This window comes from Salvelinus namaycush, chromosome 20, assembly GCF_016432855.1.
Source record: "Salvelinus namaycush isolate Seneca chromosome 20, SaNama_1.0, whole genome shotgun sequence".
In the NCBI taxonomy this organism is placed as follows: Eukaryota; Metazoa; Chordata; class Actinopteri; order Salmoniformes; family Salmonidae; genus Salvelinus; species Salvelinus namaycush.
The window spans coordinates 6,683,565-6,711,407 of record NC_052326.1 but is presented as its reverse complement, the minus strand read 5'-3'; the positions used below and the strand labels follow the sequence as shown (position 1 = coordinate 6,711,407).

General features: G+C 46.1%; 1 protein-coding gene across 1 annotated transcript in view; it reads right to left on the bottom strand.

The window, feature by feature from the left end:
- The window catches only part of LOC120065563 (mitogen-activated protein kinase kinase kinase 12-like), a 71,780-nt gene extending 48,166 nt beyond the window's left edge, over window positions 1-23,614 (bottom strand). Inside the window, 4 exon segments of the mRNA XM_039016628.1 lie at window positions 13,604-13,762; window positions 14,057-14,248; window positions 14,869-15,052; window positions 23,107-23,614. Of these exon segments, the coding sequence (XP_038872556.1) occupies window positions 13,604-13,762; window positions 14,057-14,248; window positions 14,869-15,052; window positions 23,107-23,614 (1,043 nt within the window).
- Between the last annotated feature and the right edge of the window lie 4,229 nt (window positions 23,615-27,843).

Genomic DNA, 27,843 nt, shown 5'->3' with positions numbered 1-27,843 from the left:
TGATCCTTAGACGCCAGGTCAGGGTTACACACTAATTTTATGTCATGGTCTATGGACCCCCTGAAGTAGACTGGGCCACCCCATGTATAAAACTCTAGTTCTGCCACTCCTTCTACCCCCAAGCCATAAGACTGCTGAACAATTAATGAAATGGCCACCGGACTATTTACATTGACACCATCCCCCCCATTTATTTTGTACACTGCTGCTACTCGCTGTTTATTATCTATGCATAGTCACTTCACCCCTACCTACATGTATAAATTACCTCAACTAACCTGTACCCCCGCACATTGACTCGGTACCGGTACCCCCTGTATATAGCCTCGTTATTGTTATTTTCTTGTGTTACTTTTACACATTTTTTACTTTAGTTTATTTGGTAAATATTTTCTTAACTTCTTGAACTGCACTGTTGGTTAAGGGCTTGTAAGTAACCACTTCACGGTAAAGTCTACACTTGTTGTATTCGGCACATGTGACAAATAAGGTTTGATTTGATATTGAACTTTCGACTGTCTTTTGTAGGATGTCGAAAACAATTCAGAATGATTTTATAGCTTCCATCGCATCATCCATTTAAAAAATGATTAAGGAGAGTGGTTGACGCGGCGCATTTTTCTGTATACGCTCAAGTAGGCTTTCCACTTTCCTCCGGTATTTATTTAGCAAAGATGCAGACACATAATCGCTCAGACACAAGCAAAAACTCATGACAAATGTTGCAGCAACCTAGACTACACCTAAACATTAGAAATCGGACATGTTGTATGTGATGAAAACAATACTATTTTTCAGTCTGATCAACTGTAGGCTACTAATAAGAGCAGCTGCATACATCCTATGCGCTCTGTCCATCTGGTCAGGGTAAACTAATTGGTAACGTTATGTCATGAAGTTGGCCTAGGGGTAGGTTTATGACAGTCATAAATACCTCTTTCCCCCTTTTTCCCTCTCCCTACTATAACTGATGTGACATAAGAAAACCCCTTGGTTAACATAGAGATTCTGGGAACATCAGAAGTGGGGGGAAATGAACTATATTCTGGTAATCCGACCAACTGAACATATGCGGTGGTACTTAAGGTATATTATGTCAGTTCGGTTGCCCTCTGACACATTCTCATCAATGATAGAATGACATAAACTCTACTGTGGAAAGTCTAAACGTCAGAGGTATCGGATTCACATGGAATTGTTGTTTAATTCAAATGTTTGAATATTAAATTATTTGTGAAGAGATTAAATGTAATTTTAGCTTCCAAATGAGAGATTTGGATTTTCATAAATTTGGGCTTCTGCTCAACTAGGGGCCCGCCCCTGTGAAGAGACATGGGTTATAAACTTTTCAGACACACCCCTCTCCCTCCACTATAAAAGCCATTGACAAAAATATAACTTCCTGTTCCGGGTACATTTAGGATGACGATCCGATGTCAGAATGGTTCAGATAATAACTACGGCACTAAGCCAACATCAGCATGGACTTTGGTTTCAAATGGTATGAACTTTGAACTCGTATTCACTACAGAAGTGATACCTCCTAGCCGTTGAGTTAGCAACAGCTGCTACAAACGCAGGTTAGGAAGGACAGTCAGAGTATCCCGTCTACTACACATCGACGTTACTCCAACGTATCCAGTGACCACCAGAGACATTCTTCAAAGGACAGAGGACTCGGTTTGGCAAGACGGTCTTCCATCTACCACCAACCTACTGAAGCGCAGCTCAGAGTAAATATTTATTGCATTTTCCTTTTCTAAATGGGCGGTAATTTAGAATGCATAAGATACTGTATTTACGATAGTACAGCTTCGCCTCTGTCCCAGTCTCCCGCGCTTTCACTAAAACTCAGCCCCTCACCCCCCTCAGTCACCAGTCCGGTGCAACCTGTGCCGGCCCCACGCATTAGGCCTCCAGTGCGCCTCCCCAGTCCGGTACGTCCTGTGCCTGCTCCTCGCACGCGCCCTAAAGTGCGTGTCACCAGTCCAGAGCTTCCGGCGACGGTCCCCGGCCCGGAGCCACCGGCGACGGTCCACGGTCCGGAGCCTCCGGCGACGGTCCACGGTCCGGAACCTCCTGCGACGGTCCACGGTCCGGAACCTCCTGCGACGGTCCACGGTCCGCAACCTCCAGCGATGGTCCCCGGTCCGGAACTTCCAACGACGGTCCACGGTCCGGAACCTCCAGCGAGGGTCAACGGTCCGGAGCTTCCAGGCAAGGCGTCCAGTCCCGCTCCAGGGCGGGAGCCTCCCTCTGCACCGGTGCTCAGTCCAGGCACGGCGTCCAGTCCTGCTCCATGGCAGGAGTCTTCCTCGTCGCCGATGTCCAGGCACGGCGTCCAGTCCTGCTCCAAGGCTGGAGCCTTCCTCTGCGTCGGGGCCCAGTCCGGGAACGGCGTCCAGTCCAGCTCCAAGGCCGGAGCCTTCCTCTGCGCCGGTGCCCAGTCCAGGCACGGTGTCCAGTCCTGCTCCACGGCAGGAGCCTCCCTCTGCGCCAGTACCCAGTCCGGGTACGGTGTCCAGTTCAGCTCCATGGCAGGAGCCTTCCTCTTCACCGATGTCCAGTCCAGGCACGGCGTCCAGTCCTGCTCCATGGCAGGAGCCTTCCTCTGCTTCGGTGCCCAGTCCAGGCACGGCGTCCAGTCTCGCTCCAATGCTGGAGTCTTCCTCGGCGCCAGTGCCCAACTAAAACATTTTTATTCTCGAGACATAAAGCAAAAAAAGAAATGTAATAAAATGTAAATATCAACACTTTATTATAGAGGGCCAAATCCTATCACCCCTGTCACATAGGCTTATTTATTAGTTTCAAGCACGTCACTAATGTCAATGCCACATAAGAAGATATTTACGAAGTTCTTATGAAGAAAGATATTTACGAAGTTCCGATGAAAACTACGAATTCCCGAAGAACATTTTGAGGAATTGCATTTACGAACTATCTTATGAACTTCTTATTTTTTGTCTTGAGCAGCTTCTTAAGTTTTTTCATAAGTAATGTTTTGTGAATCCGGCCCCTGGTCCCATCATAGCCCATATAAAACCTTTTTTTACAACTGATTAATCACCGTCATACCTTATAGGGTCCAGAGTTTTCCTAATTAGGTTAACATATAAGGAAAAACTCCAGGCCCCAGGGGGTAAAAATTGCCCCACTGCTTTGGGACCTATGGTGCCACCAGTCTGCTTGCAGATGTCAGTTATCGTCAGGTATGTGGATGATCAGGGCTTTATTCAGGAACGTTTCTTGGGATACTTTGATGTGTCAAGTGGGCGAGATGCGCAGTCTGTATTTGACTTTATGAATTTTGAGATGTCTAAGTTTAACATCATAGAGAAACTTATTGTCCAAACCGACGATGGCGCAGCTGTAATGGAATGTATCTGCTATTTGTATTTACAGCTAAGTCCCCTCCTGTTCCCTGATTTAAGAGGTGATGACCACTCCACTACCATTGTCAACTCTCTCCTGACATGAACTGAAGCCACGTCTCATGTGCCCGCTCATCCACTGGTTTCCCCTCCATGCACTGTGAGTGCCCCTATCAATTTTCTCTCCTTACTCTATGTAGAATCAATCACAAACACAAAAACAATCACATTATTACACATCAGTGATTTTACTCCTTGCTTGGACTAACTCATTCTTAGCTCTTTTGTCTAACTGTGTAGCTAACTGCATTAGCATCGAATAGCCCCCGCGATATGCAACTTTTCAGGGAAGTCAGGAACCAATATACACAGTCAGTTAGGAAAGCAAAGGCTAGCTTTTTCAAACAGAAATTTGCATCCTGTAGCACTAATTCCAAGAAGTTTTGGGACACTGTAAAGTCCATGGAGAATAAGAGCACCTTTTCGCAGCTGCCCACTGCACTGAGGCTAGGAAACACTGTCACCACCGATAAATCTACAAAAATTGAGAATTTCAATAAGTATTTTTCTACGGCTGGCCATGCCTTCCACCTGGCTACCCCTACCCCGGCCAACAGCTCTGCACCCCCCGCAGCAACTTGTCCAAGCCCCACACCCCCCCGCTTCTCCTTCACCCAAATCCAGATAGCTGATGTTCTGAAAGAGCTGCAAAATCTGGACCCCAACAAATCAGCTGGGCTAGACAATCTGGACCCTCTCTTTCTAAAATTATCCGCCAGAATTTGTGCAACCCCTATTACTAGCCTGTTCAACCGCTCTTTCGTATCGTCTGAGATCCCTAAATATTGGAAAGCTGCCGCGGTCATCCCCCTCTTCAAAGGGGGAGACAATCTAGACCCAAACTGTTACAGACCTATATCCATCCTGCCCTGTCTTTGAAAGCCAAGTTAACAAACAGATCACCGACCATTTCGAATCCCACCGTACCTTCTCCACTATGCAATCTGGTTTCCGAGCTGGTCATGGGTGCACCTCAGCCAAAGTCCTAAACGATATCATAACCGCCATCGATAAAAGACAGTACTGTGCAGCCGTCTTCATCGACCTGGCCAAGGCTTTCGACTCTGTCAATCACCGCATTCTTATTGGCAGACTCAATAGCCTTGGTTTCTCAAATGACTGCCTCGCCTGGTTCACCAACTACTTCTTAGATAAAGTTCAGTGTGTCAAATTGGAGGGCCTGTTGTCCAGACCTCTGGCAGTCTCTATGGGGGTGCCACAGGGTTCAATTCTCGGGCCGACTCTTTTTTCTGTATAAATCAATGATGTCGCTCTTGCTGCTGGTGATTCTCTGATCTACCTCTACACTGACGACACCATTCTGCATGCATCTGGCCCTTCTTTGTACACTGTGTTAATAAACCTCCAAACGAGCTTCAATGACATACAACACTTCTTCCATGGCCTCCAACTGCTCTTAAATGCTAGAAAAACGAAATACTTGTTCTTCAACCGATCGCTGCCCACACCCGCCCGCCCGACTAGCATTCCTACTCTGGACGGTTCTGACTTCGAATATGTGCACAACTACAAATACCTAGGTGTCTGGTTAGACTGTAAACTCTCCTTCCAGACTCACATTAAGCATCTCCAATCCAAAATGAAATCCAGAATCGGCTTCCTATTTCGCAACAAAGCATCCTTCACTCATGCTCCCTCGTAAAACTGACTATCCTACCGATCCTTGACTTCGGCGATGTCATTTACAAAATAGCCTCCAACAATCTACTCAGCAAATTGGATGTAGTCTATCACAGTGCCAACCGTTTTGTCACCAAAGCCCATATACTACCCACCACTGCGACCTGTATGCTCTCGTTGGCTGGCCCTCGCTACATATTTGTCGCCAAACCCACTGGCTCCAGGTCATCTATAAGTCTTTGCTAGGTAAAAAGCATGCGCTCCAGCAGGTATATTTCACTGGTCATCCCCAAAGCCAACACCTACTTTGGCCACCTTTCCTTCCAGTTCTCTGTTGCCAATGACTGGAACGAATTGCAAAAATCACTGAAGCTGGAGACTTATATCTCCCTCACTAACTTTAAGCATCAGCTGTCAGAGCAGCTTACCGATCACTGCACCTGTACACAGCCCATCTGTAAATAGCCCACCCAACTACCTCATCCCCATATTGTTATTTTTTTGCTCTTTTGCACCCCAGTATCTCTACGTGCACATTCATTTTTATTTATTTATTTATCCGTTATTTTACCAGGTAAGTTGACTGAGAACACGTTCTCATTTGCAGCAACGACCTGGGGAATAGTTACAGGGGAGAGGAGGGGGATGAATGAGCCAATTGTAAACTGGGGATTATTAGGTGACCGTGATGGTTGAGGGCCAGATTGGGAATTTAGCCAGGACACCGGGGTTAACACCCCTACTCTTACGACAAGTGCCATGGGATCTTTAATGACCTCAGAGAGTCAGGACACCCGTTTAACATCCCATCCGAAAGACGGCACCCTACACAGAGCAGTGTCCCCAATCTGTCATGTTTTGTCTTTGATCTTCATGTCTTGTCCCTGTGCTTCCCTCTGCTGGTCTTATTAGGTTCTTTCCCTCTTTCTCTCTCTATCGTTCCGTTCCTGCTCCCAGCTGTTTCTCATTCTCCTAACGACCTCATTTACTCTTTCACACCTGTCCCCTATTTTGCCCTCATTAGAGTCCCTATTTCTCCCTCTGTTTTCCGCTTCTGCCTGGTCGGATTCTTGTTTGATGTTTGCTGTTCCTGTGTCCTTGTTCCGCCCTGTCGTGTTCTTTGCCTTCTTCAGATGCTGCGTGTGAGCAGGTGTCTATGTCAGCTACGGCCAGTGCCTTCCTGAAGCGACCTGCAGTCTGTGGTCGCGTCTCCAGTCGTTCCTCTCTATTGACGAGAGGATTTGACCATTGATAATATCCAGGAGAATCATTATTTGTTTATTACTGGAATAAAGACTCTGTTACTATTACGTCGCTTTTGGGTCCTCATTCATCAGCATAACAGAAGAATCCGACCAGGCTGGACCCAGCGACTATGGATTCTCTCAACACTGCCGTCGAGTTCCAGGGAGCAATGCTCGGCAGACACGAGCAGGAATTGTTTGCTGCTCGTCATGCCGTTGAGACCCTGGCCGCTCAGGTCTCCGATCTCTCTGGACAGTTTCAGAGTCTTCATCTCGTGCCACCAGCTACTTCCTGGTCTTCCGAGTCTCCGGAACCTAGGGTTAATAACCCACCATGTTACTCTGGGCAGCCCACTGAGTGTCGCTCCTTTCTCACCCAGTGTGATATTGTGTTCTCTCTCCAGCCCAACACGTACTCAAGAGAGAGAGCTCGGATCGCTTACATTATATCACTCCTTACTGGTCGGGCTCGGGAGTGGGGCACAGCTATCTGGGAGGCAAGGGCTGAGTGTTCTAACGATTATCAGAACTTTAAAGAGGAGATGATACGGGTTTTTGATCGTTCAGTTTTTGGGAAGGAGGCTTCCAGGGCCCTGGCTTCCCTATGTCAAGGTGATCGATCCATAACGGATTACTCTATAGAGTTTCGCACTCTTGCTGCCTCCAGTGACTGGAACGAGCCGGCGTTGCTCGCTCGTTTTCTGGAGGGACTTCACGCTGAGGTTAAGGATGAGATTCTCTCCCGGGAGGTTCCTTCCAGCGTGGACTCTTTGATTGCACTCGCCATCCGCATAGAACGACGGGTAGATCTTCGTCACCGAGCTCGTGGAAGAGAGCTCGCGTTAACGGTCTTTCCCCTCTCCGCATCTCAACCATCTCCTCCCACCGGCTCAGAGACTGAGCCCATGCAGCTGGGAGGTATTCGCATCTCGACTAAGGAGAGGGAACGGAGAATCACCAACCGCCTTTGCCTCTATTGCGGTTCTGCGGGACATTTTGTCATGTCATGTCCAGTAAAAGCCAGAGCTCATCAGTAAGCGGAGGGCTACTGGTGAGCGCTACTACTCCTGTCTCTCCATCAAGATCCTGTACTACCTTGTCGGTTCATCTACGCTGGACCGGTTCAGCTGCTTCCTGCAGTGCCTTGATAGACTCTGGGGCTGAGGGTTGTTTTATGGACGAAGCATGGGCTCGGAAACATGACATTCCTCTCAGACAGTTAGGGAAGCCCACGCCCATGTTCGCCTTAGATGGTAGTCTTCTCCCCAGTATCAGATGTGAGACACTACCTTTAACCCTCACAGTATCTGGTAACCACAGTGAGACCATTTCCTTTTTGATTTTTCGTTCACCTTTTACACCTGTTGTTTTGGGTCATCCCTGGCTAGTATGTCATAATCCTTCTATTGATTGGTCTAGTAATTCTATCCTATCCTGGAACGTTTCTTGTCATGTGAAGTGTTTAATGTCTGCTATCCCTCCTGTGTCTTCTGTCCCCTCTACTCAGGAGGAACCTGGTGATTTGACAGGAGTGCCGGAGGAATATCATGATCTGCGCACGGTCTTCAGTCGGTCCAGAGCCAGCTCCCTTCCTCCTCACCGGTCGTATGATTGTTGTATTGATCTCCTTCCGGGGACCACTCCCCCTCGGGGTAGACTATACTCTCTGTCGGCTCCCGAACGTAAGGCTCTCGAGGATTATCTGTCTGTTTCTCTCAACGCCGGTACCGTGGTGCCTTCTTCCTCTCCCGCCGGAGCGGGATTTTTCTTTGTTAAGAAGAAGGACGGTACTCTGCGCCCCTGCGTGGATTATCGAGGGCTGAATGACATAACGGTTAAGAATCGTTATCCGCTTCCCCTTATGTCGTCAGCCTTCGAGATTTTGCAGGGAGCCAGGTTCTTTACTAAGTTGGACCTTCGTAACGCTTACCATCTCGTACGCATCAGAGAGGGGGACGAGTGGAAAACGGCGTTTAACACTCCGTTAGGGCATTTTGAATACCGGGTTCTGCCGTTCGGTCTCGCTAATGCTCCAGCTGTCTTTCAGGCATTAGTTAATGATGTACTGAGAGACATGCTGAACATTTTTGTTTTCGTTTACCTTGACGATATCCTGATTTTTTCACCGTCACTCGAGATTCATGTTCAGCACGTTCGACGTGTACTCCAGCGCCTTTTAGAGAATTGTCTCTACGTGAAGGCTGAGAAGTGCGCCTTTCATGTCTCCTCTGTCACATTTCTCGGTTCTGTTATTTCCGCTGAAGGCATTCAGATGGATCCCGCTAAGGTCCAGGCTGTCAGCGATTGGCCCGTTCCTAAGTCACGTGTCGAGTTGCAGCGCTTTCTCGGTTTCGCTAATTTCTATCGGCGTTTCATTCGTAATTTCGGTCAAGTGGCTGCCCCTCTCACAGCTCTGACTTCTGTCAAGACTTGCTTTAAGTGGTCCGGTTCCGCCCAGGGAGCTTTTGATCTCCTCAAGAAGCGTTTTACATCCGCCCCTATCCTTGTTACTCCTGACGTCACTAAACAATTCATTGTCGAGGTTGACGCTTCAGAGGTGGGCGTGGGAGCCATTCTGTCTCAGCGCTTCCAGTCTGACGATAAGGTCCATCCTTGCGCTTACTTTTCTCATCGCCTGTCGCCATCGGAACGCAACTATGATGTGGGTAACCGCGAACTGCTCGCCATCCGCTTAGCCATAGGCGAATGGCGACAGTGGTTGGAGGGGGCGACCGTTCCTTTTGTCGTTTGGACTGACCATAAGAACCTTGAGTACATCCGTTCTGCCAAACGACTTAATGCACGTCAGGCTCGTTGGGCGCTGTTTTTCGCTCGTTTCGAGTTCGTGATTTCCTATCGTCCGGGAAATAAGAACACCAAGCCTGATGCCTTATCCCGTCTCTTTAGTTCTTCTGTGGCTTCTACCGACCCCGAGGGGATTCTCCCTGAAGGGCGTGTTGTCGGGTTGACTGTCTGGGGAATTGAGAGACAGGTAAAGCAAGCACTCACTCACACTGCGTCGCCGCGTGCTTGTCCTAGTAACCTTCTGTTCGTTCCTGTCTCTACTCGTCTGGCTGTTCTTCAGTGGGCTCACTCTGCCAAGTTAGCTGGCCATCCCGGCGTTCGGGGTACGCTTGCTTCTATTCGCCAGCGGTTTTGGTGGCCTACTCAGGAGCGGGACACGCGCCGTTTCGTGGCTGCTTGTTCGGACTGCGCGCAGACTAAGTCAGGTAACTCTCCTCCTGCCGGTCGTCTCAGACCGCTTCCCATTCCTTCTCGACCATGGTCTCACATCGCCTTAGACTTTATTACCGGTCTGCCTTCGTCTGCGGGGAAGACTGTGATTCTTACGGTTATCGATAGGTTCTCTAAGGCGGCACATTTCATTCCCCTCGCTAAGCTTCCTTCCGCTAAGGAGACGGCACAAATCATCATTGAGAATGTGTTCAGAATTCATGGCCTCCCGTTAGACGCCGTTTCAGACAGAGGTCCGCAATTCACGTCACAGTTTTGGAGGGAGTTCTGTCGTTTGATTGGTGCTTCTGTCAGTCTCTCTTCCGGGTTTCATCCCCAGTCTAACGGTCAAGCAGAAAGGGCCAATCAGTCGATTGGTCGCATATTACGCAGCCTTTCGTTTCGAAACCCTGCGTCTTGGGCAGAACAGCTCCCCTGGGCTGAGTACGCTCACAACTCGCTTCCTTCGTCTGCTACCGGGCTATCTCCGTTTCAGAGTAGTCTTGGGTACCAGCCTCCTCTGTTCTCGTCCCAGCTCGCCGAGTCCAGCGTTCCCTCCGCTCAGGCTTTTGTCCAACGTTGTGAGCGCACCTGGAGGAGGGTTAGGTCTGCACTTTGCCGTTACAGGGCGCAGACTGTGAGAGCCGCCAATAGACGTAGGATTAGGAGTCCTAGGTATTGTCGCGGTCAGAGAGTGTGGCTTTCCACTCGTAACCTTCCCCTTACGACAGCTTCTCGCAAGTTGACTCCGCGGTTCATTGGTCCGTTCCGTGTCTCTCAGGTCGTCAATCCTGTCGCTGTGCGACTGCTTCTTCCGCGACATCTTCGTCGCGTCCACCCTGTCTTCCATGTCTCTTGTGTCAAGCCTTTTCTTCGCGCCCCCGTTCGTCTTCCCTCCCCCCCCCCCGTCCTTGTCGAGGGCGCTCCTATTTACAAGGTACGAAAGATCATGGACATGCGTTCTCGGGGACGTGGTCACCAGTACTTAGTGGATTGGGAGGGTTACGGTCCTGAGGAGAGGAGTTGGGTTCCATCTCGGGACGTGCTGGACCGTTCGTTGATTGATGATTTCCTTCGTTGCCGCCAGGGTTCCTCCTCGAGTGCGCCAGGAGGCGCTCGGTGAGTGGGGGGGTACTGTCATGTTTTGTCTTTGATCTTCATGTCTTGTCCCTGTGCTTCCCTCTGCTGGTCTTATTAGGTTCTTTCCCTCTTTCTCTCTCTATCGTTCCGTTCCTGCTCCCAGCTGTTTCTCATTCTCCTAACGACCTCATTTACTCTTTCACACCTGTCCCCTATTTTGCCCTCATTAGAGTCCCTATTTCTCCCTCTGTTTTCCGCTTCTGCCTGGTCGGATTCTTGTTTGATGTTTGCTGTTCCTGTGTCCTTGTTCCGCCCTGTCGTGTTCTTTGCCTTCTTCAGATGCTGCGTGTGAGCAGGTGTCTATGTCAGCTACGGCCAGTGCCTTCCTGAAGCGACCTGCAGTCTGTGGTCGCGTCTCCAGTCGTTCCTCTCTATTGACGAGAGGATTTGACCATTGATAATATCCAGGAGAATCATTATTTGTTTATTACTGGAATAAAGACTCTGTTACTATTACGTCGCTTTTGGGTCCTCATTCATCAGCATAACACAATCACTGCCCTGGGGCATTGGGATCTTTGTTTAGACCAGAGGAAAGAGTGCCTCCTACTGGCCCTCCAACACCACTTCCAGCAGCATCTGGTCTCCCATCCAGGGACTGACCAGGACCAACCCTGCTTAGCTTCAGAAGCAAGCCAGCAGTGGTATGCAGGGTGGTATGCTGCTGTGCTGTGATTCATCATCTGCACATCTATCACTCCAATGTTAATGCTAAATTGTAATTATTTCGCCACTATGGCCTGTTTATTGCCTAACCTCCCGAATCTTACTACATTTGCACACACTGTGTAGATTTTTCTGTACGTTTGTTTATCCCATGTGTAACTATGTGTTGTTATCTTGGCCAGGTCGCAGTTGTAAATGAGAACTTGTTCTCAACTGGCCTACCTGGTTAAATTAAAAAAATGTGTGTGTTATTGTTTTTTGTCTTCCCAGTCAAACCCTGTCCTCCACTGGTCAAGCCTCTGAACACCTCAACTCATGCCTCATTTCCTCATTCAATCACTGCTGTGATCCCTTTCATACATTTCCCGTAATATTGTACTGTAAATGTCTTTATTAAATGCTTCAGAATAAAATAATTAGTCTTTGACGATTTTTGAAACACTTGAAACACTATACCATGGGTCTACAATCGTCCTCAATTTTTCAAGTCACCAGCCTCCACTGCTGTCCATACTGTCTATAACACCATCATATACAGTGCATTCGGAAAGTATTCAGACCCCTTGACTTTTCCCAAATGTTGTTACTTAACAGCCTTATTCTAAAATGTATTTAATTAAATGTTTTCCTCATCAATCTACACACAATACCCCATAATGACAAAGCGAAAACAGGTTTAGACATTTTTGCCCAAATAATTTAACAAATATAATAATAATAATAATAATACACTATTTACATAAGTATTCAGACCCTTTGCTATGAAACACAAAATTAAGCTCAGGTGCATCCTGTTTCCATTGATCATCCTTGAGATGTTTCTACAACTTGACTGGAGTCCACCTGTGGTAAATTCAATTGATTGGACATGATATGGAAAGGCACACATCTGTCTATTAAAAGTCCCACAGTTGACAGTGCATGTCAGAGAAAAAACCAAGCCATGAAGTCGAAGGAATTGTCGTAGAGCTCCGAGACAGGATTGTGTTGAGGCACAGATCTGGGGAAAGGTACCAAAAAATGTCTGCAGCATTGACGGTCCCCAAGAACACAGTGGCCTCCATCATTCTTAAATGGAAGAAGTTTGGAATCTTCCTAGAGCTGGCCGCCTGGCCAAACTGAGCAATCGGGGGAGAAGAGCCTTGGTCAGGGAGGTGACCAAGAACCCGATGGTCACTCTGACAGAGCTCCAGAGTTCCTCATGGGGATGGGAGAACCTTCCAGAAGGACAACCATCTCTGCAGCACTCCACCAATCAGGCCTTTATGGTAGTGTTGCCAGATGGAAGACACTCATCAGTAAAAGGCACATGACAGCCCACTTGGAGTTTGCCAAAAGTCACCTAAAGACTCTCAGACCATGAGAAACAAGATTCTCTGGTCTGATGAAACCAAGATTGAACTCTTTGGCCTGAATGCCAAGTCACATCTGGAGGAAACCTGGCACCATCCCTACGGTGACGCATGGTGGTGGCAGCATCATGCTGTGGGGATTTCTTTCAGCGGCAGGGACTGGGAGACTAGTCAGGCTCGAGGGGAAGATGAACTGAGCAACATACAGAGAGATCCTTGATGAAAACCTGCTCCAGAGCACTCAGGATCTCAGACTGGGGTGAAGGTTCACCTTTCAACAGGACAACAATCCTGGCATAAATGTCCTGGTACTTGGTAGCGCTCATGATGATGTTGACTCCGGGACCAGTGGAAGCAAAACAGCCCCATAACATCAAACATCCACCACCATATTTGACACTAAGTATGAGGTTATTTTCTGCATATGCATCTTGCTTTTGACGCCAAACCCACCGCTGGTGTGCGTGGCCAAAGACCATAGCATCTGGTTCCAATCCAAGTGCCAATGCCTTTTAACAAGCTCCAGGCATTTACATTTCTTGGTTACTGTCAATAAAGGCTTTTTCTAGCAACACTTCCAAAGAGCCTGTTGGCATTGGGGTGGCGTCTAATTGTAAATTAAGAGACTCTGTGAGCTCTCTAATTCTCCAACTGTGGCTTTATACTTTTCTTTGCCTCCAGAACCATCCTCCTCACTTTGTGTGGGGACAAGATACTGGATACTGGGCACAGATGTCAATTCAACGTCTATTCCAATGTTGGTTTAACGTCATTTCATTGAAATTACGTGGCACAACATTGATTAAACCAGTGTGTGCCAAGTGTGCCTTGGGAGAGAGAGACACACAGAGACACACAGAGAGACACAGAGAGACACAGAGATTACTCTTACCAGATGTCAACCTTCTCTGAGACGGGTTCGTTCCTGATGACCTCCGGGGCCATCCAGGCCACCGTACCGGCGAACGACATCTTGGTGCTCTTATCACTCATTTCCTTAGATGTGCCAAAGTCTGAGATCTTCACTGCGTCGTCGTACGTAATCAACATGCTGGAGGGAACAGGCACAGTCAGGAAAGTGTACAGTAGCCACAGCTATAGCCATTCTAGGTTTCCCTGGCCTAGAACTATTCAAATGACCTTAACGAGAATATCGTTTTGAGGTCTGGTACCGTGATACACTAACACTAAAACACCCTCAATGGAAGTAAGTCGTATAAATTGATATTTACGTTGTGTATGACCATATGTTTGCATGACAATGAACACAACAGAGGTGTTGGCTCAAGCACAAACAGGACTGCAATGAAGCTAAAGTATAGTATTCAATGTAGGTAGAACTTACTTGGGTGACTTGAGGTCCCTGTGGATGATCTTGTGGAGGTGAAGGTAGTTCATGCCCCCAGCGATGCCCATGGCCCAGTCGATGAGTAGGGAGGGGGTGATTTTCCTGCCCGCCCTTAGCACCTCATACAGCTGGCCCTGCGCACAGTACTCCATTAGGATACAGTAGCACGGAGCCTGGGTGCAGATACCCCTAGAGAGGAAGAGAGGGAGAATAGGAAGGAGAAGAAGAGAAGAGGGGGTGAGTAAAGACATGACACAGTACTCCAAGATGATGCAGTAGCACGGAGCCTGGGTGCAGATACCCCTAGAGAGGCAGAGAGGGAGAATAGGAAGGAGAAGAAGAGAAGAGGGGGTGAGTAAAGACATGACACAGTACTCCATGATGATGCAGTAGCGCGGAGCCTGGTTGCAGATACCCCTGGAGGGAGGAGAGGAGAAGAAACAGAGGGGAGAGGGTGAGTAAAGACATGACTCAACATATAATATTTTTTATAACTTATATATGTCTTTGTAGGGAAGAGAGGGAACAGTGGGATTATAGAAGGCTTGAGGAAATGAGCCAGAAAGACCCTGAATATATAATCACTATTTACAACCTACAGTACCTACCGGAAGGAATTCATTAATAAAACGTATTGATTCTCTAAGGGGAATAAGACAAAAATAAGACAAAAACATGGACAAGCCAGACACAGGCATACATGATCAGAACACAAATATCTGAGGACTAATGGCGAGGAAAAGAGGAAACTGGGGACGACATGAGCAGATGAACAAGAAAACCTGTGCTATTTCTGCTGGTATTCTCACTTGAAGGTGATGATGTTGGGGTGTTTGAGCTTCCTCAGGTGTCTGATGTCTGTCTCCTTGATGTCTCGAACCTTCTTCACAGCTACTTCCTGTCCGTGGAGTTTCCCCAGGAAGACAGCCCCCTGGACCCCGCTGCCCACCCACTGCAGCTCTGAGATGTCCTCAAACGGTACCTCCCACAACTCTGGAGGGGGGAGAGGAGAGGAGATAGGAGGGAGGGGGAGAGAACGCGGAGAGACGGAGAAAAAAGAGGTCAGTGATACAGCATCGGCAGAAAAAAGGGGCCGGGGTGAGACACATCCTGTTTATGAGTGAGTGAGTCACTGCTTTCAGAATGACATTAACTGAAAACCAATATTTCCAATATTACTGCATCTAGGATGGACACCATTCCTTGATATACTATGTACATGTACATACTGTACCTTTAAATTATCAATATGATCCACACTAGATGTCAGCACCCAAAGCCAGTGAGCTCACTGAAATTCTAAATAAGGAGTTAAGGTCAGTATCAGAATGGGTGATTAATAATAAACTGGTCTTGAATACATCTAAAACAAAAAGCATTGTAAACCTCAACTGGAGTTGTCCATAAAGGGTGTGACCGTTAAGCAAGCTGAGGAAGCTAAACTACTAGGTATAACATTGGATGGTCAATTATAACAGTCAAGTCATATTGATAAAATTGTTGTTAACATGGGGAGGGCTATGTTTGTTATAAAAATATCTTCTGCATTTTTGACACTGTCCGCTAATATGGTCAAGTGCAGCAAAGACATAGCAAAGCTGTAGCTGGCTCAAAACAGAGCAGAACGCCTTTCCCTTAACTGCACATGCAGAACTAACATCATCAACATGCATGCCAGTCTTTCCTGGTTGAGGATTGACGAGAGATTAACTGCTACCTTTTTTTCCTTTAACGAGTCTGACGAGGCCGACGCAAACGGTATACTGCTTTCTCGGGAACAGGCCCAGATCCCTGTGATTTGCATGAAGAGGAGGCGGAGAAAAAGCGGCCAGGAGGCCGGCTGCCTTCTGAGAATTCTTAGGCAATCGAATAAACCCCCAATTCCTTCCATTCTGCTAGCAAACGTGCAATCTTTGGACAATAAAATAGATGACCTACGTGGAAGATTAAACTACCAACGGGACATTCAAAACTGTGATACCTTATGCTTCACAGTGTCGTGGCTGAACAACGACACTATCAACATACAGCTGGCTGGTTATACACTGCAGCGGCAGGATAGAACAGCAGCGTCTGGTAAGACAAGGGGCGGCAGACTGTATTTTTGTAAATAACAGCTGGTGCACGATATCTAAGGAAGTCTCGAGCTATTGCTCGCCTGAGGTAGAGTTTCTCATGATAAACTGTAGACCACACTACCTACTTAGAGAGTTTATCTGTATTTTTCGTAGCAATTTACATACCACCACAGTCAGAGGAATGAGCTGTATTCCGTCATAAGCAAACAAGAAAACTCTCACCCAGAGGCGGCGCTCCTAGTAGCCGGGGACTTTAATGCAGGGAAACTTAAATCCGTTTCACCAAATTTATATCAGCATGTTAAATGTGCAACTAGAGGAGAGAAAAAAAAAACTCTGGACCACCTTTACTCCACACACAGAGACGCATACAAAGCTCTCCCTCGCCCTCCATTTGGCAAATTTGACTATAATTTTATCCTCCCGATTCCTGCTTACAAGCAAAAATTAAAGCAGGAAGCACCAGTGACTAGATCAATAAAAAAATGGTCAGATGAAGCAGATGCTAACCTACAGGACTGTTTTGCTAGCACAGACTGGAATATGTTCCGGGATTCCTCCGATGGCACTGAGGAGTACACCATATCAGTCATTGGCTTCATCAATGAGTGCATCGATAACGTCGTCCCCACAGTGACCGTACGTACATACCCCAACCAGAAGCCATAGATTACAGGCAACATCCACACTGAGTTAAAGGCTAGAGCTGCCGCTTTCAAGGAGCAAGACTCTAACACGGAAGCTTATAAGAAATCCCGCTATGCCCTCCGACGAACCATCAAACAGGACTAAGATCGAATCGTGCTACACCGGCTCTGACACTCGTCGGATGTGGCAGCGCTTGCAAACCATTATGACTATAAAGGGAAGCACAGCCGAGAGCTGCCTAGTGTCATGAGCCTACCAGACTAGCTAAACTACTTCTATGAGCATGCACAGTAGTACACTCCTGTACTCCCTGTTCACTCATGACTGCACGGCCAGGCACGACTCCAACACCATCATTAAGTTTGACGATGACACAACGGTGGTAGGCTTGATCACCGACAACGACGATTCAGCCTATAGGGAGGAGGTCAGAGACCTGGCCGTGTGGTACCAGGACAACAACCTCTCCCTCAACGTAATCAAGACAAAGGAGATGATTGTGGACTACAGGAAAATGAGGATCGAGCACGCCCCCATTCTCATCGACGGTGCTGCAGTGGAGCAGGTTGAGAGCTTCAAGATCCTTGGTGTCCACATCACCAACAAACTAACATGGTCCAAGCACACCAAGACAGTCGTGAAGAGGGCATGACAAAACATATTTCACCTCGGGAGACTGAAAAGATTTAGCATGGGTTCTCAGATCCTCAAAATGTTCTACAGCTGCACCATCGAGAGCATCCTGACTGGTTGCATCACTGTCTGGTATGGCAACTGCTCGGCCTCTGACCGCAAGGCACTACAGAGGGTAGTGCGAACGGCCCAGTACATCACTGGGGCCAAGCTTCCTGCCATCCAGGACCTCTATACCAGGCGGTGTCAGAAGAAGGCCCTAAAAATTGTCAAAGAGTCCAGCCACCCTAGCCATAGACTGTTCTCTCTGCTACCGCACGGCAAGCGGTAGGACTAAGTCTACGCCTAAGAGGCTTCTAAACAGGTTCTACCCCCAAGCTGTAAGACTCCTGAACACCTAATCAAATGGCTACCCAGACTATTTGCATTGCCCCCCCCCCCCTCCCCGTTTACACCGCTGCTACTCTCTGTTGTTATCCTCTATGCATAGAAACTTTAATAACTCTACCTACATGTCCTTGTTACCTCAACTAACCGGTGCCCCTGCACATTGACTCTGTACCAGTACCCCCTTGTATATAGTCTCGCTATTGTTATTTTACTGCAGCTCTTAAATTACTTGTTACTTTTATTTCTTATTATTATCCGTATATTTTTTTATCTGCTTTGTTGGTTAGGGGCTTGTAAGTAAGCATTTCACTGTAAGGTCTACCTACACCTGTTGTATTCGGCACATGTGACTAATAACATTTGATTTGATTTGATTCTCATCTAATTCTTATGAGAAATATTACTGTGATTAAAAATTCCAGGTTGTCTGGAATATCAAATAACATTCAGCTCAGACACCGATACATACCCCAAAAGACATGCCACTAGGGGCCTTCACAGTCCCCAAGTCCAAAACGAATTCATGGCAACGCAGAGTATTATACAGAGCCATGATCGCATAGAACTCCCTTCAATATCCAATTACTCAAGCAAACAGAAAAGTCGCCTTTAAAACTGGATTAAACAACATCTCATGGAACGGCGGGGACTGTGAGGGGACACACACAAACACACGCGCAAACATAATTGTTGTTGTTGTATTGTTTTTAGATCATTGTATTTAACATTTTGGTGACTGTCCTTGTCTATCAGTGTATCAGTGTTTTGTTGCTTGTCATGTTTTGTGTTTCTTGTGGACACCAGGATGAGTAACTGCTGCTTCTGCAAAAGCTAACCATGCGGTGCAAACCATGCGTGAACGAAAGACAACTACAACAACAACAGAATATAACAATCATACTTCATGGCAATAATTGATAGACTTCTGAAAAAACGAATCCATCAAAGTAAATCATTAATCATTCGTAGCGTCCTGGCTAATTTGATAAATGTATCAGAAAATTCTCCCTGTGAAGGAAGGGAACAGCAGAACAGCAGTAAATTCTGCATCCTGTGTTAACCGTCTGTCTGTCTCCCCTTACCAGGCACACTCCCCTTCCCCAACCCCCATCACCCCTATCCCTGGGGAATCCCCCCCACCCCTCCTCTGCTATCTTTCCATATTAGCCTCTCAAATCCCCCTCTTCCCCTCCTCTCAACACTCCCCTCATGTTCCCTCGCTCTCCCCCCTCCTCTGCTACCCTTTCAAAATCCCTACCTTCCTCTCCTCTTCCCCTCTCCTCCCTCTCCCACTACTTTTCACCTCTCCTCCTCCTCTCATCCCCCTTCTCCCGTTCCCTCTCTCTGTCCCCTCTAGAGCACAGAAGTCTTGTTACAGTCGCCTTGCCACAATAGCAGGATTTAGAGTAGAAAGTGTATTACCCAGAATATTACTCTGTGTGTGTGTGTGTGTGTGTGTGTGTGTGTGTGTGTGTGTGTGTGTGTGTGTGTGTGTGTGTGTGTGTGTGTGTGTGTGTGTGTGTGTGTGTGTGTGTGTGTGTGTGTGTGTGTGTGTGTGTGTGTGTGTGTGTGTGTGAGATAGTGTTTGCTGCGGCTGTGTGTGTTAATAGAGATGAGAGGTGCAGGGTCAGTGTGTGGTGTTGAATAATGTATGAGTTAGATTTGGTGGAGGGGTCCCAGGGGAAAGGAGGGCTATTGTAGCAGCCAGGCTGCAGACATAAACAGGTCTGCCTCCCTGCCTGCGTCTCACACACACACCACCGACCGGTGCAGGCATGCACACACGCGCACACACACACAGACACACACATGCATACATACACACACAGTCACTGCTAGGCAGATGGATAAAGCTTTGTGGGGGAGGAACAGGTAGAGCAGAGGGATGGGGAAATTAAAAGTAAGAATGTCCTTTGACGCTTCTATGGAGTAGTCCTATGCTCTCTCAATCCCTCTCTCTCTTTCTCTCTCTCCCCCTCTCTCTCCCTTTCTGTCTCTCTCCTTCTACACCTCTCTCTCCCCCCCCTCCGCTCTTTCTCTCTCTCCCCATCTCTTGCACTCATTTAATTCATTCTTATTATTCTCGAAACATCTGGAGCTTCCACCTCTCTGCACCTTGCCTATACACTACACAATGTTCCCCTTTTGAATCCATAAAATAACAGGAAAGGAAAAGCAGATTGGACCATCATAAAGACCCTTTGTGGCAAGGCAGCTCAGGCAGGCCTGTTTTGACAAGATGGAACATTGTAGCGTTACCTACAGACTGTAGTAGTAATATTGGACTGCTTCCATTGGCTATCAATTCCAAAGAACTGTTGGGGATCTGCAATAACACCACAAGGCTGTCTAAATTGTTCCGTTTATCTAGTTCAAAGAAGACCGACGCGGGGTATTCTAACATAGCCTCATCTCCTTTATCTCAGTTTTTTCAATCAGTAGCACATATGCATTGTACAGGTTTCAGATTCAAGATTCAAATAACATACCACACCCCCCCCCAGTTCACCCCTAGCTAGCTTTACACATGGAGTGTGTGAATACACTTGAACCTCACCTTACCTCACCCCCCCCCCCACACACACACACACACACACACACACACACACACACACACACACACACACACACACACACACACACACACACACACACACACACACACACACACACACACACACACACACTATCTGGCAAAGGTGCACATGTTTTATTCCATCTCTCTCTCCTCTCGCTCTCTCTCTCTTTCTCTTTCTCCTTCTCTCTCCAGTCAGAGTGGGTTTGCTTACAATATGCTGGTGTGTTTCAATTTGAGTAATTTTACCACCGACTGGTTGATATAATTATACATAATCACATGTAGGCCTAATCATCCCATTAACATACACTATACAGTTGAAGTCGGAAGTTTAAAAACACCTTAGCCAAATACATTTAAACTCAGTTTTTCACAATTCCTGACATTTAATCCTAGTAAAAATTCCTTAGGTCTTAGGTCAGTTAGGATCACTACTTTATTTTAAGAATGTGAAATGTCAGAATTATAGTAGAGAGAATGATTTATTTCAGCTTTTATTTCTTTCATCACATTCCCAGTGGGTCAGAAGTTTACATACACTCAATTAGTATTTGGTAGAATTGCCTTTAAATTGTTTAACTTGGGTCAAACGTTTTGGGTAGCCTTCCACAAGCTTCCCACAATAAGCTGGGAGAATTTTAGGCCATTCCTCCTGACAGAGCTGGTGTAACTGAGTCAGGTTTGTAGGCCTCCTTGCTCGCACACGCTTTTTCAGTTCTGCCCACCAAGTACAGAGCCTTGGGGCACACCATTACAGACAGACAATTTAACAGACATGAGCCCATTAAATTGAGGTATGACGGCTGCGTGGTCCCATGGTGTTTATACATGCGTACTATTGTTTGTACAGATGAATGTGGTATCTTCAGGCGTTTCGAAATTGCTCCCAAGGATGAACCAGACCTGTGGAGGTCTACAAATTTTTTTCTGAGGTCTTGGCTGATTTCTTTGGATTTTCCCATGATGTCAAGCAGAGGCACTGCGTTTGAAGGTTGGCCTTGAAATACATCCACAGGTACACCTCCAATTGACTAAAATGATGTCAATTAGCCTATCAGAAGCTTCTAAAGCCATGACATCATTTTCTGGAATTGTCCAAGCTGTTTGAAGGCACAGACAACTTAGTGTATGTAAACTTCTGACCCACTGGAATTGTGATACCGTGAATTATAAGTGAAATAATCTATCTGTAACCATTTTTGGAAAAATGACTTGTGTCATGCACAAACTAGATGTCCTAACCGACTTGCCAAAACTATAGGTTGTTAACAAGAAATTTGTGGAGTGGTTGAAAAACGAGTTTTAATGACTCCAACCTAAGTGTATGTAAACTTCCGACTTCAACTGTATTTACAAAAGTATGTGGACACCCCTTCAAATTAGTGGATTCGGCTATTTCAGCCACACCAGTTGTTGACAGGTGTATAAAATCCAGCATACAGCCATGCAATCTCCATAGACAAACATTGACAGTAGAATGGCCTTACTGAAGAGCTCAGTGACTTTCAACATGGCACCGTCATGGGATGTCTCCTTTCCAACAAGTCAGTTCGTCAAATTTCTGCCCTGTTATAACTGCCCTGGTCATATGTAAGTGCTGTTATTGTGAAGTGGAAGCGTCTATGAGCAACAATGGCTTAGCCGCGAAGTGGTACGCCACACAAGCTCACAGAACAGGACCGCCTAAACATTTCCTGTCCTTGGTTGCAGCACTTACTACAACACTTGCTGCCTCTTGAAGCAACGTCAGCACAAGAACTGTTCATTGGGAGCTTCATAAAATGGGTTTCCATGGCCGAGGAGCTGTACACAAGCCTAAGATCACCATGCGCAATGCCAAGCTTCGCCAGGAGTGGTGTAAAAGCTCACCGCCATTGGACTCTGGAGCAGTGGAAATGCGTTCTCTGGAGTGATGAATCATGCTTCACCATCTGGCAGTCTGACGGACAAATCTGGGTTTGGCAGATGCCAGGAGAACGCTACCTTCCCCAATGCAAAGTGCCAACTGTAAAGTTTGGTGGAGTAGGAATAATGGTCTGGGGATGTTTTTCATGGTTCGGGCTAGGCCCCTTAGTTCCATTGAAGGGAAATCTTAAAGCTACAGCATACAATGACATTCTAGACGATTCTATGCTTCTAACTTTGTGGCAACAGTTTGGGGAAGGCCCTTTCCTACATCAGCATGACAATACCCCTGTGCACAAAGCGAGGTCCATAAAGAAACGGTTTGTCGAGCTCGGTGTGGAAGAACATGACTGGCCTGCACAAATCCCTGACCTCAACCCTATCGAACACCTTTGGGATGAATTGGAACGCCGACTGCGAGCCAGGCCTAATCGTCCAAAATCGGTGCCCGACCTCACTAATGCTCTTGTGGCTGAATGGAAGCGAGTCTCTGCAGCAAAACATCTAGTGGAAGGCCTTCCCAGAAGAGTGGAGGCTGTTATAGCAACAAAGGGGGGACCAACTCCATATTAATGCCCATGATTTTGGAATGAGATGTTTGACAAGCAGGTGTCCACATACTTTTGGTTATGTAGTGTTTCAACGCTTTCATCCATACTTAAATATATTTATTTTTCTGTAAAGGCATACCAAAAAGCTATCATTGAATCTGTTCAAATTGTGATCACACACAATAGTGTGCATTGTTTCCTGGTCAGGTCATGCTGTCAGGAGAAGTTCCTGACTCTAAACACAATCCCTATCTCTCTTCTTACCTTCCAGGTTGTGTTTGTGTTCGGTGGAGTAGGCCTTGCCGATCATGGTCCAGACTGGCTTCAGACACCCAAACAGTCCCTCCAGAAACCCTCCACTTCCTCCCGACAGCAGTCTCACATCATCAGCCTTGCTCTGGACCGCACCTTCCTCCGCGTCCTGGCCCTCTCCTCCCCTCCCCCCTCCTTCCCCATTCTCATGGAGCTTCAGCACGCTGTTGGCAAAGTGCTCCTGCTGTTCTTCGCTCGGCGTGGGGCTGTGTCCCTCGCAGGTGTGTTCTTCATTATGGCTGCCTCCTCCACCTCCCCCACCCTCAGGCTCCGGAGCACCCCCGGTATCGATGGATAGTACGTTCCGCAGGACACACTGGGTGGGGGTCAGATCCATCTCAGGGGTGCAGGCGGGGGACTCGTCCAGCCGGTTCCGGAAGGGAGGGGTGTGTTCTGAGAGGGAGGTGTTGAACTCTGAGAGGGAGGGGGATGGGGCACGGGTCTCGGTGATACAGGCCATGGGGCGCTGTGGTCATGGGAACCTTAAGAGCCCCGGGACTTGTGTCTGGCTGACTGGTGGTCAGAGCCAGAGAGAAAGGTTGGCCTGCAGGAGGAGAAAGGATAGTCATCATTATAGATAACTACAGTTTCGCCTTCTATCAATAGCAACCTTGGAACGACATATGTATTACACTGTATACTTGTAACGGGGACACTGAAGTCAGAGTCTGCATCAGGATTTTGGGGTTACCATGTCAACATTTTATCCTGATATGACTAGCCTCCAATGAGGAGTAGACCCTATGATGATAATAATAACAGAGGCTAGTCATATACAGGCTAGTCACCACTAATCCTCCTACTCCATCTCTGGGAGATCAGTGCAACGTTTGTTAATAGATCAGTGCTATTTAATATGATAGCAGTTCTTGTGTTGCTGTTAGTAATGACAGAAAAGAGTGAGTGGCTGCTCTACAAAGCTTGTCAGGTCCCCAAGGACAGACATCCCCCACAACATATCCCGGAGAATATGAATAGATTTTCCTCTCTGACTTCTAGGCTATTTTTATTACTAATGATGATAGAGTATAAGGACAATACTGCAATGACATATTCGTATAACAACATTCCCTTGGTAAATTAGCTGTTCAACAAAATAATGATAGCCAATCTGGATATCAAGGCAAAGTTATGATAACTAGGCCTAGTACTACAACACACCTCTCATCACAAAATGATTTGCACAGATAATTCCAGGAGGATATTAAAACTTCTTCTCAATAGGGGGTGCTGTTTGGACTTTGTAATAATTTCGTTCCCAAATTAAACTGCCTCGTACTCAATTCTTGCTCGTACAATATGCATATTATTATTACTATTGGATAGAAAACACTCTCTAGTTTCTAAAACCGTTTGAATTATATCTCTGAGTGAAACAGAACTCATTCTGCAGCACACTTCCTGTCAGGAAGTGAGATTTCTGAAATCGAGGTCTCTGTTCTAGGGTCAGTTTATAAATTCCCATGTAAGCTATGGGGCTACATGCACTGCATACGCCTTCCTCTAGATGTCAGTAAGCGGTGAGAATTTGAATGGAGTGGATTGCACCATCTGGGGCACTATAAAAGCTCTTGGAACGGAAGGTCCGACCTTTTCAACGGGGGGCCTGACGCAGGAGGGACATCACCATGGCGTCCTGAAAAGCTTTCGTTTTAGCAGTTCTATATCTCCGGCTCTGATTTAATTTGATTTTTGTCTTAAAAACTTCATAAGGTAGTTAATTTAAACCGACTTATAGCAGTTTATATCAGTTTATTGCGATTTTCTGGAATTTCTTTGTCACGCGCTATCGCGAGTTGGACACCTCTCCGGCACATAGCTAGCGTTAGCTGCTAATTCTACAGGAGAAGAGGACATCTTTCAACCAAAAGACGATTGTTCTGGAGAAAGGACACCTTGCCCAAGATTCTGATGGAAGCTCATCAAATAGTAAGAAGTCTTTATGCTGTTAATTCGTATTTATGTTGAAAAATGTTAAACAATAATTCCGCCATGAATTTCGGTGCGGTCTCGCTTTAGCGCACGCTGTATGTAGTAGTAACGTTAATTTTAAAAATCTAACACAGCGGTTGCATTAAGAACTAATGTATCTTTCATTTGCTGTCCAACCTGTATTTTTTAGTCAAGTTTATGATTAGTTATCGATTAGATTAGGTGCCTCTCCAAGATGGCGCCGGACAGATTGCTTGAAGTTTGGCTACTAATCACATTGTATAACCACGATTTGTGCCGCTACATATGCACATTTTCGAACAAACCCTATATGCATTGTGTAATATGATGTTACAGGACTGTCATCTGAAGAAGTTTATGAAGGTTAGTCAAAAATTATATATCTTTTGCTTGTTTGTTACGATCGCTAACCTTTGCTGCTGGTAAATGGCTTGTGTTTCTGGCTATTGTGGTAAGCTAATATAATGCTATATTGTGTTTTCGCTGTAAAACACTTAAAAAATCTGAAATATTGGCTGGATTCACAAGATCTTTGTCTTTCATTTGCTGTACGCTGTGTATTTTTCAGAAATGTTTTATGATGAGTATTTAGGTAATTCACGTTGCTCTCTGTAGTTATTCTAGTCGCTTTGGTGAGAGTTGTGATGGTGGCTGCAATGGTAAACTATGATTTATACCTGAAATATGCAAATTTTTCTAACAAAACATATGCTATACAATAAATATGTTATCAGACTGTCATCTGATGAAGTTGTTTCTTGGTTAGTGGCTATTTATATCTTTATTTGGTCGAATTTGTGATAGCTACCTATGCAGGAAAAAAATGGTGGAGTAAAAAAAGTGGTGTCTTTTGCTAACGTGGTTAGCTAATAGATTTACATGTCGTGTCTTCCCTGTAAAACATTTTAAAAATCAGAAATGATGGCTGGATTCACAAGATGTGTATCTTTCATCTGGTGTCTTGGACTTGTGATTTAATGATATTTAGATGCTAGTATTTACTTGTGACGCTATGCTAGGCTATGCTAGTCAGCTTTTTTACTGATGGGGGTGCTCCCGGATCCGGGTTTGGGAGGAACTAGAAGTTAATATTAAGGAAGTCTCGAGGTTCTGTTCACCTGAGTTAGAATACCTCACGATAAGCTTTAGACCATACTATTTACCAAGAGTTTTCATTAAATAAATTCATAGCTGTCTATTTACCACCACAAACCGATGCTGGCACTAAGACCGCACTTAACGAGCTGTATAGAGCCTTAAGCAAACAAGGAAATGCTTAAGTGTTGTCCATTAGTTTACTCCAATTAGGGGAGGGGTGGTAGGGCAAGAGGAAAATATATTTTAAAAAGATAAACATAGTGCATTCGGGAAAGTATTCAGACCCCTTGACTTTTTCCACATTTTGTTATGTAACAGCCTTGTTCTAAAATATATTCAATGAAACATTTTCCTCATTGCTCTACACAAAATACCCCATAATGACTAAGTGAAAACAGCATTGAACACTGACACTCTTCCTAGAGCTGGCCGCCTGGCAAAACTGAGCAATCAAGGGAGAAGGGCCTTGGTCAGAGAGGTGACCAAGAACCCGATGGTCACTCTGACAGAGCTCCAGAGATCCTCTCTGGAGATGGGAGAACCCTCCAGAAGGAAAACCATCCCTCCAGCACTCCACTAATCAGGACCTAATGGTAGAGTGGCCAGCCAGAAGACACTCCTCAGTAAAAGGCACATGACAGCCCACTTGGAGTTTGCCAAAAGGCACCTAAAGACTCTCAGACCATGAGAAACAAGATTCTCTGGTCTAATGAAACCAAGATTGTACTCTTTGGCCTGAATGCAAAGAGCGACGTCTGGAGGAAACCTGGAACCATCTCTATGGTGAAGCATGGTGGTGGCAGCATTGCTGTAGGGATGTGTTTCAGTGGCAGAGAGATCCTTGATGAAAACCTTCTCCAGAGTGCTCAGGACCTCTGGGGCGAAGGTTCACCTTACAACAGGATAACAACCCAAAGCACACAGCCAAGACAACCCAGGAGTGGCTTCTGGACAAGTCTCTTAATGTCCTTGAATGGCCCAGCCAGAGCCCGGACTTGAACCCGATCAAACATCTCTGGAGAGACCTGAAAATAGCTGTGCAGCGATGCTCCCCATCCAACCTGACAGATCTTGAGAGGATCTGCAGAGAAGAATGGAAGAAACTCCCCAAAAACAGGTGTGCCAAGCTTGTAGCGTCATACCCATGAAGACTCAAGGCTGTAATCGCTGCCAAATGTGCTTCAACAAAGTACTGTGTAAAGGGTCTGAATACTAATGTAAATGTGCAATTTGCAAAAAATTCTAAAAACCTGTTTTTGCTTTGTCATTATGGGTTTTGTGTGTAGATTGATAAGGAAATTGATTATTTAATACATTTTATAATAAGGCTTTAACATAATAAAATGACACAAAGGGTCTGAATACTTTCCGAATACACTGTGTATATATACACAATACCAGTATAAACCTTCTCATTCAACGGTTTTACTTTATTTTACTATTTTCTACACTGTAGAATAATAGTGAAGACATCAAAACTATGCAATAACAAATATGTAATCATATAGTAACCAAAAAAGTGTTAAACAAATCAAAATGTATTTTATATTTTAGTTTCTTCAAAGTAGCCACTCTTTTCCTTGATGACAGCTTTGCATTCTCTCAACCAGCTTCTTGAGGTAGTCACCTGGAATGCTT